This window comes from Ovis aries, chromosome 2, assembly GCF_016772045.2.
Source record: "Ovis aries strain OAR_USU_Benz2616 breed Rambouillet chromosome 2, ARS-UI_Ramb_v3.0, whole genome shotgun sequence".
In the NCBI taxonomy this organism is placed as follows: Eukaryota; Metazoa; Chordata; class Mammalia; order Artiodactyla; family Bovidae; genus Ovis; species Ovis aries.
In genome coordinates, this window is record NC_056055.1 from 149,851,739 (window position 1) to 149,865,034 (window position 13,296).

Here is a 13,296-nt window from a genome sequence, read left to right on the forward strand (position 1 = left end):
CGCTAGTGGTAAAGAATCTGCCTGCCAATGCAGGAGACACAAGAGACATGGGTTTGATCGCCTGGTTGGGAAGATCCCCTGGAGGAGGAAATGGCAACTACTCCAGTATTCTTGCCTGGAAAATTACATGAGTAGAGGAGCCTGGTGGGCTACAGTCCATGGGGGTCACAAAGAGTCAGACATGACTGAGCACACACACACGCATGCACACATATGTACGTATAGACATATAGTGCATATATAATGTTAGTTCTGTAATATTAGTCATATATTACATCATCTTTTAAAATACAAGGAGAAACTAGACTGAGTTTCACAAATAAGGTATCACTACCGGGAGAAATAGCAATAACCTCAGATATGCAGATGACACCACCCTTATGGCAGAGAGTGAAGAGGAACTAAAAAGCCTCTTGAAAGTGAAAGAGGAGAGTGAAAAAGTTGGCTTAAAGCTCAACATTCAGAAACTGAAGATCATGGCATCTGGTCCCATCACTCCATGGGAAAATAGATGGGGAAACAGTGGAAACAGTGGCCGACTTTATTTTTGGGGGCTCCAAAATCACTGCAGATGGTGATTGCAGCCATGAAATTAAAAGACACTTACTCCTTGGAAGAAAAGTTATGAGCAACCGAGATAGCATATTCAAAAGCAGAGATATTACTTTGCCGACTAACGTCCATCTAGTCAAGGCTATGGTTTTTCCAGTAGTCAGGTATGGATGTGAGAGTTGGACTGTGAAGAAGGCTGAGCGCCAAAGAATTGATGCTTTTGAACTGTGGTGTTGGAGAAGACTCTTGAGAGTCCCTTGGACTGCAAGGAGATCCACCCAATCCATTCTGAAGGAGATCAACCCTGGGATTTCTTTGGAAGGAATGATGCTAAAGCTGAAACTCCAGTACTTTGGCCACCTCATGAGAAGAGTTGACTCATTGGAAAAGACTCTGATGCTGGGAGGGATTGTGGGCAGGAGAAGAAGGGGACGGCAGAGGATGAGATGGCTGGATAGCATCACTGACTCAATGGATGTGAGTCTGAGTGAACTCCGGGAGTTGGTGATAGACAGGGAGGCCTGGTGTGCTGCGATTCATGGAGTTGCAAAGAGTCAGACGCGACTGAGTGACTGAACTGAACTGATGCATTAAATCTTAGGCACTTAAGCATTGTCTAAACACACACATGGACATGACTGAAGCGACTTAGCAGTAGCAACAGGAAACACACACATATGCAAACACGTTCAGTGGTTTCACTGCAGAACATGGGCAAACCCCTCTTTAGTCTGATACCATCTTCAAGTGAGCTGAGGGGTTGAACACAGTTGAAGACTCCTGTTTTTAGGCAGAGGGTAGGTGTGGGCTAAAATGTGACATTATAATCAATAGGGCTATATAAAAGGAGAGTAGAAGCTAGAAGCAGCATGGAAGCTTTAACTAGTCTAAGTCATTTCCTGTCCTGTTAGTTTGGTTTTTTCATCTAACCAAAGAATCAAAATATTATCTAGTAGAGCAATGACAGCCTCAATCTTAGCATATCTTAAGAGTATGCAAATTGAATGGCAGTATTTGTGAGTACTCTAAGTAATAGACAACATGATGCCCTTATTTTATGATCACTGACATATCTTTTTATCAACAGAAAGTGGCTGTGAAGATAATTGGGAAAAGAATGAAGAGATTGGAAGTTGCTACCAATTTAATATTCAGGCAACTCTTTCTTGGAAGGAAGCTTACGTTTCATGTCAGAATCAAGGAGCTGACTTACTGAGCATCAACAATGCTGCTGAGTTAACTTATCTTAAAGGTAGGTTTAAAGAGAGGGGATATATGTATACTTATGGCTGATTCATGTTGAGGTTTGACAGAAAATAACAAAATTATGTAAAGCAATTATCCTTCAATAAAAAAATAAAAAGAAAACAAAGTAGGTTTTGGTTGCTGTGGTAGAGCAAATTGCTGAGATGGTAAAGGTGTTGTCTTCTGTTTTCATGTCTAGGTATGTTGTTTTCTTCTATATTTCTCTGTCTTTTCCTGAGATTTAACACCGAAGCCCTCAAGTAAAAAAATACTGAATATAATATTCAGTCCATTGAAAGTGCATCTCATGATAAAGACCAAGAGAGGTAAATATTCAGAAAACGAGGTGAGGTAGCAAGATTAAACTGCTAACCGAAGCCTAAATGAAAGGATCTGAAAAAAGGTGAACATTAAACACTTTGAACATTGACCAGGAGAGAATTTGGGGAGTGGAGAAGATTGTTGAGTTGAAGTAGATCACCTCAGTAAAAAACTTCATATTTGGATAAACGAATGCAGTTCTACATCCATGGATTCAACCAACTGTAGATTGTAGAGTTCTGCAGTGTGCATTCAGTGAAAAGAGTCGGCATGTAAGTGGACCAGCATGGTTCAAACCCGTGTTTTTCTGATACTATGAAGTATCAGAATTGGAATTTGAATTTCAGCATATATATAACTCCAGAACCCTTACTTCATTACTGTAGTACTTACTCCTCTTACATACCTTTCTTTGTTTTCATCCTTAAAAACCTACTGGACTTTTACATGCCCACCCACCATGTATGAGGCATTCCTTTTCTCTACATCTTCTCCAACATTTTTTGTTTCTTGCCCATTTGATAACATGCATGAGGTGATGTCTCATTGTAGTTTTGATTTGCACTTCCCTAATAACTAGTGATGTCAAAATCTTTCATATGTTTGTTGGCCATCTATATGTCTTCTTTGGAACAATGTCAATTCAGATCCTATGCCCACTTTTAAATTGGGTTGTTTGGTTTTTTGTTTTTGAAATGTATGAGTTCTTTGTATATTTTGAATATTAACCCCTTATAGTATAAATGATATGCAAATATCTTCTCACATTGGTAGGTTCCTTTGTTGGGTTGATAGTTTCCTTTGCTGTGCAGAAGCATTCTGGATTTATATAGGCGAGTTTGTTTACTTGTGCTTTTGCTTCTTTTGTCTAAGGAAAAATATCCAGAAACATTCTAAGACTGATGTCAGAGAACATACTGCCTATGTTTTCTCCTAGGAGCTTTATGGTTTCAGGTCATAGATTCAAATTTTGAATCCATTTTGAGCTGTGTATTTTAATATGGTACAAGACAGTGGTCTGGTTTCATTCTTTTGCACATGGCAGTATCCAGTTTTCCCAGTACCATTTATTGAAAGGACTGTCCTTTCTCCATTGTATGTTCGTTGTTATAAATCAGTTGCCCATATATGCATGGCTCTATTTCTGAGCTCTCAATTATGTTCTTTTGATCTGTATGTCTGTTTTTCCTGCCAGTACTATACTGTTTTAATTACTCTAGCTTTGTGATATAATTTGAAATCAGGGAGTGGTTACCTCCAGCTTTGTTTTTTTTCCTCAGGATTGCTTTGCTTATTTGAGGTGTTTTGTTGTTCCATATGAATCTTGTTTGTATAAAATTTTGTTCTATTTCTATGAGAAACATCATGGAGAGACCTTGAGAGTGTTGTGTTGTGTGAAATTAGTCAGACATATAAAGACAAGTACCGTATGGTTTTACTCATGTGATATATTTCAATACACAAATACATAAACAAGCAAAACAAAAGCATAGCGAACAGAATAATGGCTATAAGGTGAGAAGCAGGAAGAGAAGTGGGTCAAATGGCTAAAGGTGGTGAAGTGGCTAAAAGAAGTCAACTATATAGGAGCAGATGGGAACTAAAGTTTGGTGGTGACCACACCACCAAATATAGAAGTTGAAATATAATGTTGCACACATGAAACTTATGTTATAAAACAGCGTAACCACAAAAAAAGTCTGCTGGTCTTCTGTCATGGTTTTTGGCTTAAACTTTATTCAGATCTCTTTCTCATTCTTTTAACCCTTTCTTGTGCTATTCAGAACTTGAATAGTCAGATCTCTTGAATGGAAATCTGTCAAAGAAACAAAATTTTGGCTACTGTTAGGCAATGGAATTCTATTCCAGACCCCACTGAAAACTTACAAAAAATACTGTTGAGAATTAAAAGTGCCAATAAATTTGTCTCCCAGAATACTGACATTTGGAAGCTAATGGCTTCTGTGAGGGAAAAAGTTGTCAAAGTGTGACTGTCAACACCAATCCAAACAGTCTGATGATGCATTTGAAGGAATAAATGTTGCAGGATTTCTTTATGCATCAATTTTCTTTAATAACAAGTAAAAGAGAGATCATGAGTTAATGAATTCAGTTGTGTCCCTGGCCACATACTCTCCACAATTTTTTGCTTATCAGTAATGTCAGATGTGCAGTCCTTTCCAATTTTCCAAGCTTCTCTTTCACTGTGAGTGCTCAATATGCCTAATTATGATTGCTGATTTCCTAAGACCTAAGAAAGCGTACTTTGACATCTGAAACTCAGAGTAACCAAATCTGAAGCATTTCTTGAAATTTCTGATAATATTGTGTCCCTTCCCTAAAAACTAGCAGGTGTAAACAGTGGACTGGAAATAGTGAGGCCCACAAAAGGGCTTCCCAGGTGGTGCCAGTGGTAAAGAACCTGCCTGCCAATGCAGGAGACCCAAGAGATGTGGGTTTCATCCCTGGATTGGGAAGATCCCCTGGAGAAGGGAATGGCAACCTGCTCCAGTATTCTTGCCTGGAAAATTCCACAGACAGAGAAGCCTGGCAGGCTATGGTCCATGGGGTCGCAGAGTCAGACACGACTGAGCGACTGAACACACAACACACACACAAAAGTGAATCTGAAATTTGTGATCAAAGTGCTTGATCTAGTCAGGGAAATAAGAGTTGCACAGACACAAAGATAGTGGGGAATGTTATTCCCAAATGACCTCTGGGTTTGGTAGCTAGTGGCTGGATGGGACTAGGAAATTTGCTGACAGAAATAAAGTAGGATCATCCCTCTTGAAGATAAATCCCACATAGTCTAAAAGAGCATCCTTTCTTCTCTGTGCCTGCCCTGTACCTAATTAGTTTATTTTGATTTTGTTTTACTAATACAAGGGGCCTACCAGTGGGGGATTTGGTTTGCTCATATTCACTAGATTTTGTTTGGGAGTCAAATGTCCTGTGGCTCTGTCCTTCTCAGGGACCTCTAATCATCTATCTTTCACAGTGGAGCTCCTGGAAAGCACAGTGTATCCTTATATTTCACTCTTAACCTCATATTTATTTCTCACTGGAGTGATAATTGGTCCTCTGTTCCTACCATCTTCTTCCCAGAATCTTCATCCTATCTTTTTTCAATACACATGGACCCATACAACCATGGAAGAACTGGACAAGCTAATGGAGAAGCTGAATGGATTAACTTAGCAGCCTTTGGGTTTCTCAATAGATAGAAGTTTTGTTGCCTGTCAGCATCACCTGCCTTTGTTGGATACCCAGTCTCCTACAGGGATCCTGCCTTATAATCAAGACCTGCAGATGTTTTTGCTAGTAGTATAAACTTGTCTGGATTATTAATAACATAATTTTTTCACTTTTTAAACCTGTGTAATTCTTACAGGAAAAGAAGGCATTGCTAGAATTTTCTGGATTGGTCTAAATCAGCTGTACTCTGCTAGAGGCTGGGAATGGTCAGACCACAAGCCGTTAAACTTTCTCAACTGGGACCCAGGTAACTGCCTGCTCTTCCATTTACAAAGCCTAAACTTCAAAAAAAAAAAAAAACCACCTTCCCACTCCCTCAGAGCTTATACAAATTTCAAACTCTCAGAAGAATTTTTTTTCCCTGAACCCTTCTTTATTGTGATTCCATTATAGCCAAGTTGACCCCCACCATGAGCAACTGAGCATTTGTCCCTAATCCTTAGAGTGACCCTGCATTTTTAGGTAGGAGCAGAAAGAGCCCCACTCCATGGCCCAGGAAGCTTTCTGTGTCCCTGAGAGGACTTGACATGTCCGTGACTGAACCATATTGCATTTCATCTGCAGCTTAACTCTAATATGGAAATAAGTCAGTTCAGTTGCTTAGTTGTGTCTGACTCTTAGAGACCCCATGGACTGTAGCACACCAGGCTTCCCTGTCCATCACTTACTCCTGGAGCATGCTTAAACTCATGTCCATTGAGTTGGTGATGCCATCCAGTGGAAATAATTCCTCATTCTCAAACTCCTGAAGTCTTCCACTGCAGCACCCAAGTACTGACAACATAATGGTTATATTTTCATATACAAATAAATATCCTTAAGAAAATTTTATAGTAAATAAAACAAAACCCTAGTTAGTCAAAAGGTCTTTACCCTGCCCCCAAAAGGTTTAGATATCTTTTTAAAAAATAAAATCATAGGCTTCTGATAAATGTAGAATGTAAAAGTTAACACTAACTTCACTACCAAAGTATTCTACATACATATAATAAAAACGAGATAAGTGCAATAAAATACCAATACACTGGCATTTCAGTTAATAGAATTTTCTTAGTAAATAAATTCTCTATTATCTCAGTAAGTAGAATCTTTAAAGATAATTTAATCTTAAAGCCTTAAAGGCATAGTAGAATCATAAATTAGCATTTTTATTGGGTAGGGTAGCAAATTAAGAACTACTGACCGCAGGATATGACAGGCAGATTGGTTAGGGGCAGAGGTTTGGTTTTGGGTTTGGTTTTTTAAACTAGCTACAACATATCAGAATATTTCTACTCCTGTGTCCTATATTTAAGAAGATATAAACATGTGATTGTCTATTGCAGCTTATACGTCTCAATGTAGTTAAAAGTTTTAACTATTTCATGAGTTCCAATAAATAAAGTTAAGAATACAAATTATTTTTTCTAACCACCACCCTTGCCCTAACCTTCTTCTTTTAACTCTGAAAATCTTGCCATTTCAGATGTGCTGATGACACCTACCATTGGCAGATCAAGCTGTGCAAGAATGGATGCCGATTCAGGTCTGTGGCAGAGTTTTTCCTGCGAGGCTCGACTGCCCTACGTCTGTGAGAAACTGTTAAATAGCACAGTGGAGTTGACAGGTACCTTTCTCACTGCCTCCGACAAAGGTCTCAAAATTAGTTTTGTGAAATCAAGCAAATCCACTTCAGATACCTGTTTCCTCCTTTCCTTCACCTGATACTGCCGATGCAGGAAGGTATTTGATATTGACCCTGTGGTTAGATATTATAAACTATACGGGAATAAAGCTTTAGCTTGCTATATGCCCGGAAGAAGGCAGAGGTATTCTAGATAGGAAATGTAGTTCTCTTCACAGGTGGCTGTTCTTTCTCTGGAGCAGTGGTTCCCCAGACCAAGAGCATCAGCTGTACCTGTACCTGTGAGAAATGCAGATTCTTAGGACATACCCATATTTACTAAATGAGATACTCTGAGGATGGGGATCCCCAACCTGTGCTTCCAGGGGCTTCCCTGGTGGTTGGGTGGTGAAGAATCTGCTTCCCAATGCAGGAGACCCAGTTTTGATCCCTGGTTGGGGAACTGAGCTCACACGTGCCATGGAGCAGCTAAACCCGCACACCACAACTAGAGAATCTGTGCGCTCCAACAAAAGATCCTGTGTTACCCAAGGAAGGTCCCATGTGCTGCAACTAAGACCTGCCACAGCCAAATACATACATGAATTTTTTTTTAAGACTCTGGATTAAAAAAAAAAAAGTTGCTTTGAGAAAAGGAAAAAAGCCTTTTGGGTGATTCTGATACACTCTTAAGTTTGAGAGCCACACTCTAAGGAGAGGTCTTATATATGACCTGCCCCTATTGGGAGTGAAAAATGATGGACATAGGAATTGCCCTATAATGCCCACCCACCTCTCTGCTTTACCAGGCTGATTCTAACAAATGAGGTAGAAAGGAGAGGTGTAGATGGACAAAACATGTGCACAGAGGTGTTTTTTCCCAGGGAGTTTGGGAGTAAGAGAGACACAGGACAGCTGAAACTTCCAAGGTCCAGAAAAGTTTGAGAAGTGTTCAAAAGAATGGAGGAGAGAAATACCCTTATTGTCTTTCTGGGGGCCCACCATATACCCGGTATTTGATTAAATCCTCATTGAGTACTTAAAACTGGGAGAAGAGGTTTTAAATTGTCTTGTGCTTTAAAGAATGTTGAGGGAAGAGAATAAAGCATAAAATTTCTTATCCAAATAGGAGCATAAAGCTGTTCTTTTAAGATTAAAAAATAATAGGGGAAAATGAACAGTCATCTTCCAAGTTGATTCAAACCAAATTTAGTCCATACAACAAAAGGCATAGCAGAAAGGACAGCACCAATGAAAATAAACCAGGGTGACTGATTATAGATCAAATAAATATCCTTTAGTAGCAATTATTAAGTAAATCATGATGTTTCCACATGATTGAACAAATGCATTTATTAAAATAACTGTGCCAGCAGAAAAATACAAAGAGCAGAACAAAATCATATGTTTACTTATCATTGTAATCTTGTAAAAATATGTATTCATAGAGGCAAGGACTATAATATCAAAATAATTATTTTAAGTTCAATTGTGAATGTTTTCCCCTCTGTTCCTTTATTATAATTGTAAAATATAATAATAATAAGTGCTATTTCAGAACCTTAAAGTTAATCGAGTTATTTTACGAGTGTGAGAAGTGGAACCTGATTTTATCCTTTAGTAAAAAACACACTGTCCACATTTTGAAGATGTGTTTTCTTATAACAGATATTCCAAATGGTCCAAATCCATGAAGCCTGAATAGCTGAACTACTTTCTAGTTCTGTTAAGAGGGGTTGACGTATTCTTTATGGTTTATACCTCGCTCTTTTTCTCTAATCTTTTTGACTATCACTTGGCTAAATTTTATTATAGTCAAGACAAAGTATCCCTCATTCCATGAGGCCTGTAGGACTAGTAGAGGGCAGGAAAGAAGAGGTTCAGAGATGCACTTTGCTCTTTCCCTCCACTGATGCCATTTCTTAGATGTAAAGTGAATAAATGTTTTATTATGTTCCTTAAATCTCTCCTTGTTTGGTCAGCTATGAGCACAAATGTATATTCCCTCACTAAGCTGACCATACCTTAAAAGGAAGCTTAACTTTATAATCTCTCAAAGGCAGAGACTGGGGAGGAACGTCACAAATCCCACACCCAGGAAGAGATTTGTCAACTACTGACTTACCCCACACTTTTCTTCTGTCTGCTAGGACTCAGGGAAATCCCTCTATAAATAGTCTATAGCCAGCCATGTAGCAAATTTGTATCACTCTAAAGTCACATTATTGTCTGAATCCCCGCAGTCACTCTTATGATGCTGTGCACTGCACAAATTCATGTCACTGTACCATCTAAAATCCCATTCTTCAGTTTTCCAGAAGCCTTATGATTCAGGAAAGAATTTGCAATGTTATTGATTCAAAATAGATATATCTTTACTGGAATATAAATAGCTTCTTTTCCTCCAGATGTGTGGACATACTCAGATACCCACTGTGATGCTGCAGACTGGGTGCCAAATGATGGCTTTTGCTATCTGCTGGTCAATGAAAGTGACACCTGGGATAAGGCGCATACGACATGCCAAACCTTCAGCAGTGACCTCATCAGCATTCATTCTTTAGCAGATATGGAGGTAGTTGTCACAAAACTTCATAATGGGGGTAAGTTTTTAAGATATCCTCTTAAAAAGAGGTTTAAAACATTTTAAAGTATCCCTGTTTTCAAACTCTTAGAGAGAATGTAAACCTTACAGTTTGATCCTGTACATCAGTATTATCCAGAAGAATTTTCTGCCGTGATGGAACTGGCAGAAAATCTGTACTGTCATTCAATAACCACCAACCACTTGTGGCTTTTGAACCCTAGAAATGTAGCCAGAGTGACTGCAGAATTGAATTTTTGCTTTCATTTCATTTTAATTGATTCACGATTTTAAATAGTTGCATATAGCAATCGGCTACCAACCTGACAGTACAACCACTGACTGAATAATTTCCCTCTTCTCAAAAGCTAAATGCTATTTAAATCCCTCCTGACACCTAAGTGATGATTACCTCACGCTTATAATTATTTGGAAGCTAAAAAATGAATAAAACACCAGAGAGCCAGTATTAAGATCTCCTCCTACGATTCACCCATAGTAATAGCACAACTGAGTGACTTCACTTTCACTTTTCACTTTCAGATACCTCTATTCTGTGCCAGCGTGGTGCCAGTTGTTTTACCTGGCAAAAGCAGTACAGTCATTCAGTGATGAACAATATTCTTATTCTAACTGGAATGTCTATGACTGTCTTAGTAGAATTTCGTTATTTCTTGTAAAGCAAGGTTTATCTAAACCAGGTTTCAGGAACACCCAGACTACAGATCGTAGTACATCTAGCTGTTCCGCCTATATACACTGCCTGCATAAGTGACCTGAAAAGCCCTTGTCATCAGGCCAGCCTAACATATCAACATTTTTACAAGCTAATTAGGAATACCACTTTTCTGAATTAAAAGAAAAAGAAATACCATCAAGGCTGCTAACACCCCTTATCAAAATGTAAAAATCAGCAGTAGTTTCCATGTGGAAGTATGTGACTGAGTAAGCAAACAAAACATTCTTCTTTTAGATGCCGAAGGGGAAACGTGGACAGGCCTTAGGAATATAAACACACCAGCCCTATTTCAGTGGTCAGATGGTACTGAAGTTACTCTAACTTACTGGGATGAGAATGAGCCACGTGTTCCCTATAATGAGACTCCCAACTGCGTTTCCTATTCAGGAAAGGTAGGAAACCTCCTTGGATTTATTTATATCCTTACTGTTATACCTGATAATCTTATAATAAGGTGACTTTTGTTGGAATATTTGCATTTAAGCTAGGAAAGAAAATAAAAGGTAATTGCACTGTAGATTATCTTTCTAGTAACTGCTGAGAAAAGGTAAATAAAGCAATTACTAAAGAAGCAATCCAATTCCTGTCTGAGAGTATCTGCCCTGGTGTGAAAGAGATCAAGAGAATCTCTTTTGGACCTGAGATTCTTGCGCCAAATGGTTTCTGAGAAGCTTCTTTCTTTCAGTAATATTTAGCAGATAATGTAACCTGGAAAATCCCATTGCCTCGTGTTCAGGTCAAGTGTTATATTAGTCCCACTTTGAGAAGTGAAAAAAATGGTTTTATTAAAAATTAGGCTCAATAAACATCTTACTGCTGTAGAATTCATGACTGTTTATTGAGCATGCTTCAGTTAAGAGTCCAGGATAAGCAATCTTTTTTTTTTAATTTTAATTGGAGGCTAATTACTTTACAATGTTGTGGTGGTTTTTGCCATACATTCGCATGAATCAGCCATCGGTGAACATGTGTTCCCTATCCTGACCCTCCCTCCTCCAATCCCTCCCTATCCCATCCCTCAGGGTCATCCCAGTGCACCAGCCCTGAGCACTCTGTCTCATGTACAGGATAAGCAATCTTGAGCCAAAGGGATGCAAGAGTCTCTATATTTTTATCTGTAGCACTTTCCTGTGAACTCCTATTTAGGAAGCTGATTATATTACCCAAAATTCTAGAGAAACTTAAGTGAAGGCAAGAAATTGTAGGGCTGTTTAGAAGTGTTTCACTAGAAAAGATGTTTTTCAGTTCAGTTCAGTTGCTCAGTCATGTCTGACTCTTTGCAACCCCATGGACTGCAGCATGCCAGGCTTCCCTGTCCATCAGCAACTTCTAGAGCCTACTCAAACTCATGTCTATCTCATCAGTGATGCCATCCAACTATCTCATTCTCTGTCATCCCCTTCTCCTCCCACCTTCAATCTTTCCCAGCATCAGGGTCTTTTCCAATGAGTTGGTTCTTTGCATTGGGTAACCAAAGTATTGGAGTTTCAACTTTAGCATCAGTGCTTCCAACAAACATTGAGGACTGATCTCCTTAGGATGGACTGGTTGGATCTCCTTGCAATACAAGGGACTCTCAAGAGTCTTCTCCAACACCACAGTTCAAAAGCACCAATTCTTCAGTGCTCAGCTTTCCTTATAGTCCAACTCTCACATCCATACATGACTACTGGAAAAACCATAGCCTTGACTAGACGGACCTTTGTTGGTAATGTCTCTGCTTTTGAATATGCTATCTCGGTTGCTCATAACTTTCCTTCCAAGGAGTAAGCGTCTTTTAATTTCATGGCTGTAATCACCATCTGCAGTGATTTTGGAGCCCCCAAAAATAAAGTCGGCCACTGTTTCCACTGTTTCCCCATCTATCTCCCATGAAGTGATGGGACCAGATGCCATGATCTTCGTTTTCTGAATGTTGAGTTTTAAACCAACTTTTTCACTCTCCTCTTTCACTTTCATCAAGAGGCTTTTTAGTTCCTCTTCACTCTCTGCCATAAGGGTGGTGTCATCTGCATATCTGAGGTTATTGATATTTCTCCAGGCAATCTTGATTCCAGCTTGTGCTTCATCCAGCCCATCATTTCGCATGATGTACTCTGCATATAAGTTAAATAAGCAGGGTGACAATATACAGCCTTGATGTACTCCTTTCCCTATTTGGAACCAGTCTATTGTTCCATGTCCAGTTCTAACTGTTGCTTCCTGACCTGCACACAGATTTCTCAGGAGACAGGTCAGGTGATCTGGTACTCCCATCTCTTGAAGAATTTTCCAGTTTGTTATGATCCACACAGTCAAAGGTTTTGGTGTAGTCAATAAAGCAAAAGTCGATGTTTTTCTGGAACTCTCTTGCTTTTTCAGTGATCAAATGGACATTGGCAATTTGATCTCTGGTTCCTCTGCCTTTTCTAAATCCAGCTTGAACATCTGGAGATTCACAGTTCATGTACTGTTGAAGCCTGGCTTGGAGAATTTTGAGCATTACTTTACTAGCGTGTGAGATAAGTACAATTGTGCGGTAGTTTGAGCATTCTTTCGCATTGTCTTTCTTTGGGATTGGAATGAAAACTGACCTTTTCCAGTTCTGTGGCCACTGCTGAGTTTTCCAGATTTGCTGGCATATTGAGTGCAGCACTTCCACAGCATCATCTTAAAAGATGTTTTTGGAAAGGTATAAAGCTGAATTTAGAAGGACGTCACATTTAATGCTATATTTAAAAGGATACACAGGATATCTTTAAAAGACTATCAAAGGTTGAAATGAGGTCCCACAAGCCACAGTGAAATTGTGGCTTACCTAGATGGCTTCCGGTGTTCAAAACTGGCCTGTATCACAAGTGACTTTCTAAAATTTCATTCAAGGAAAGCAAAGTGACTCAAGCAAAATAAATGTTAAGTAGCATATTTGATAGAGAAATTTGACATCTGGACTGAAGTGGAGTTGGAAGAAAATTTTGATTCTAAAATTCTTAGAGAGCAGTTATTCTGATCACC

The 13,296-nt window shown here is 39.0% G+C and overlaps 1 protein-coding gene across 4 annotated transcripts in view; it reads left to right on the forward strand.

The window, feature by feature from the left end:
• Positions 1-13,296, forward strand: part of LOC101109941 (lymphocyte antigen 75) — a 120,891-nt gene that overhangs the window by 13,731 nt on the left and 93,864 nt on the right. For all 4 annotated transcript variants that reach the window (XR_006058954.1, XM_042244906.2, XM_042244907.2 and 1 more), the window contains exons 4-8: positions 1,640-1,804; positions 5,513-5,623; positions 6,842-6,982; positions 9,388-9,582; positions 10,537-10,694. Coding sequence is in view for 3 of the 4 variants with exons in the window: in XM_042244906.2 (XP_042100840.1) it covers positions 1,640-1,804; positions 5,513-5,623; positions 6,842-6,982; positions 9,388-9,582; positions 10,537-10,694 (770 nt within the window). In the remaining variant the exon portion in view is untranslated. The remainder of the gene's footprint in view (positions 1-1,639; positions 1,805-5,512; positions 5,624-6,841; positions 6,983-9,387; positions 9,583-10,536; positions 10,695-13,296) is intronic.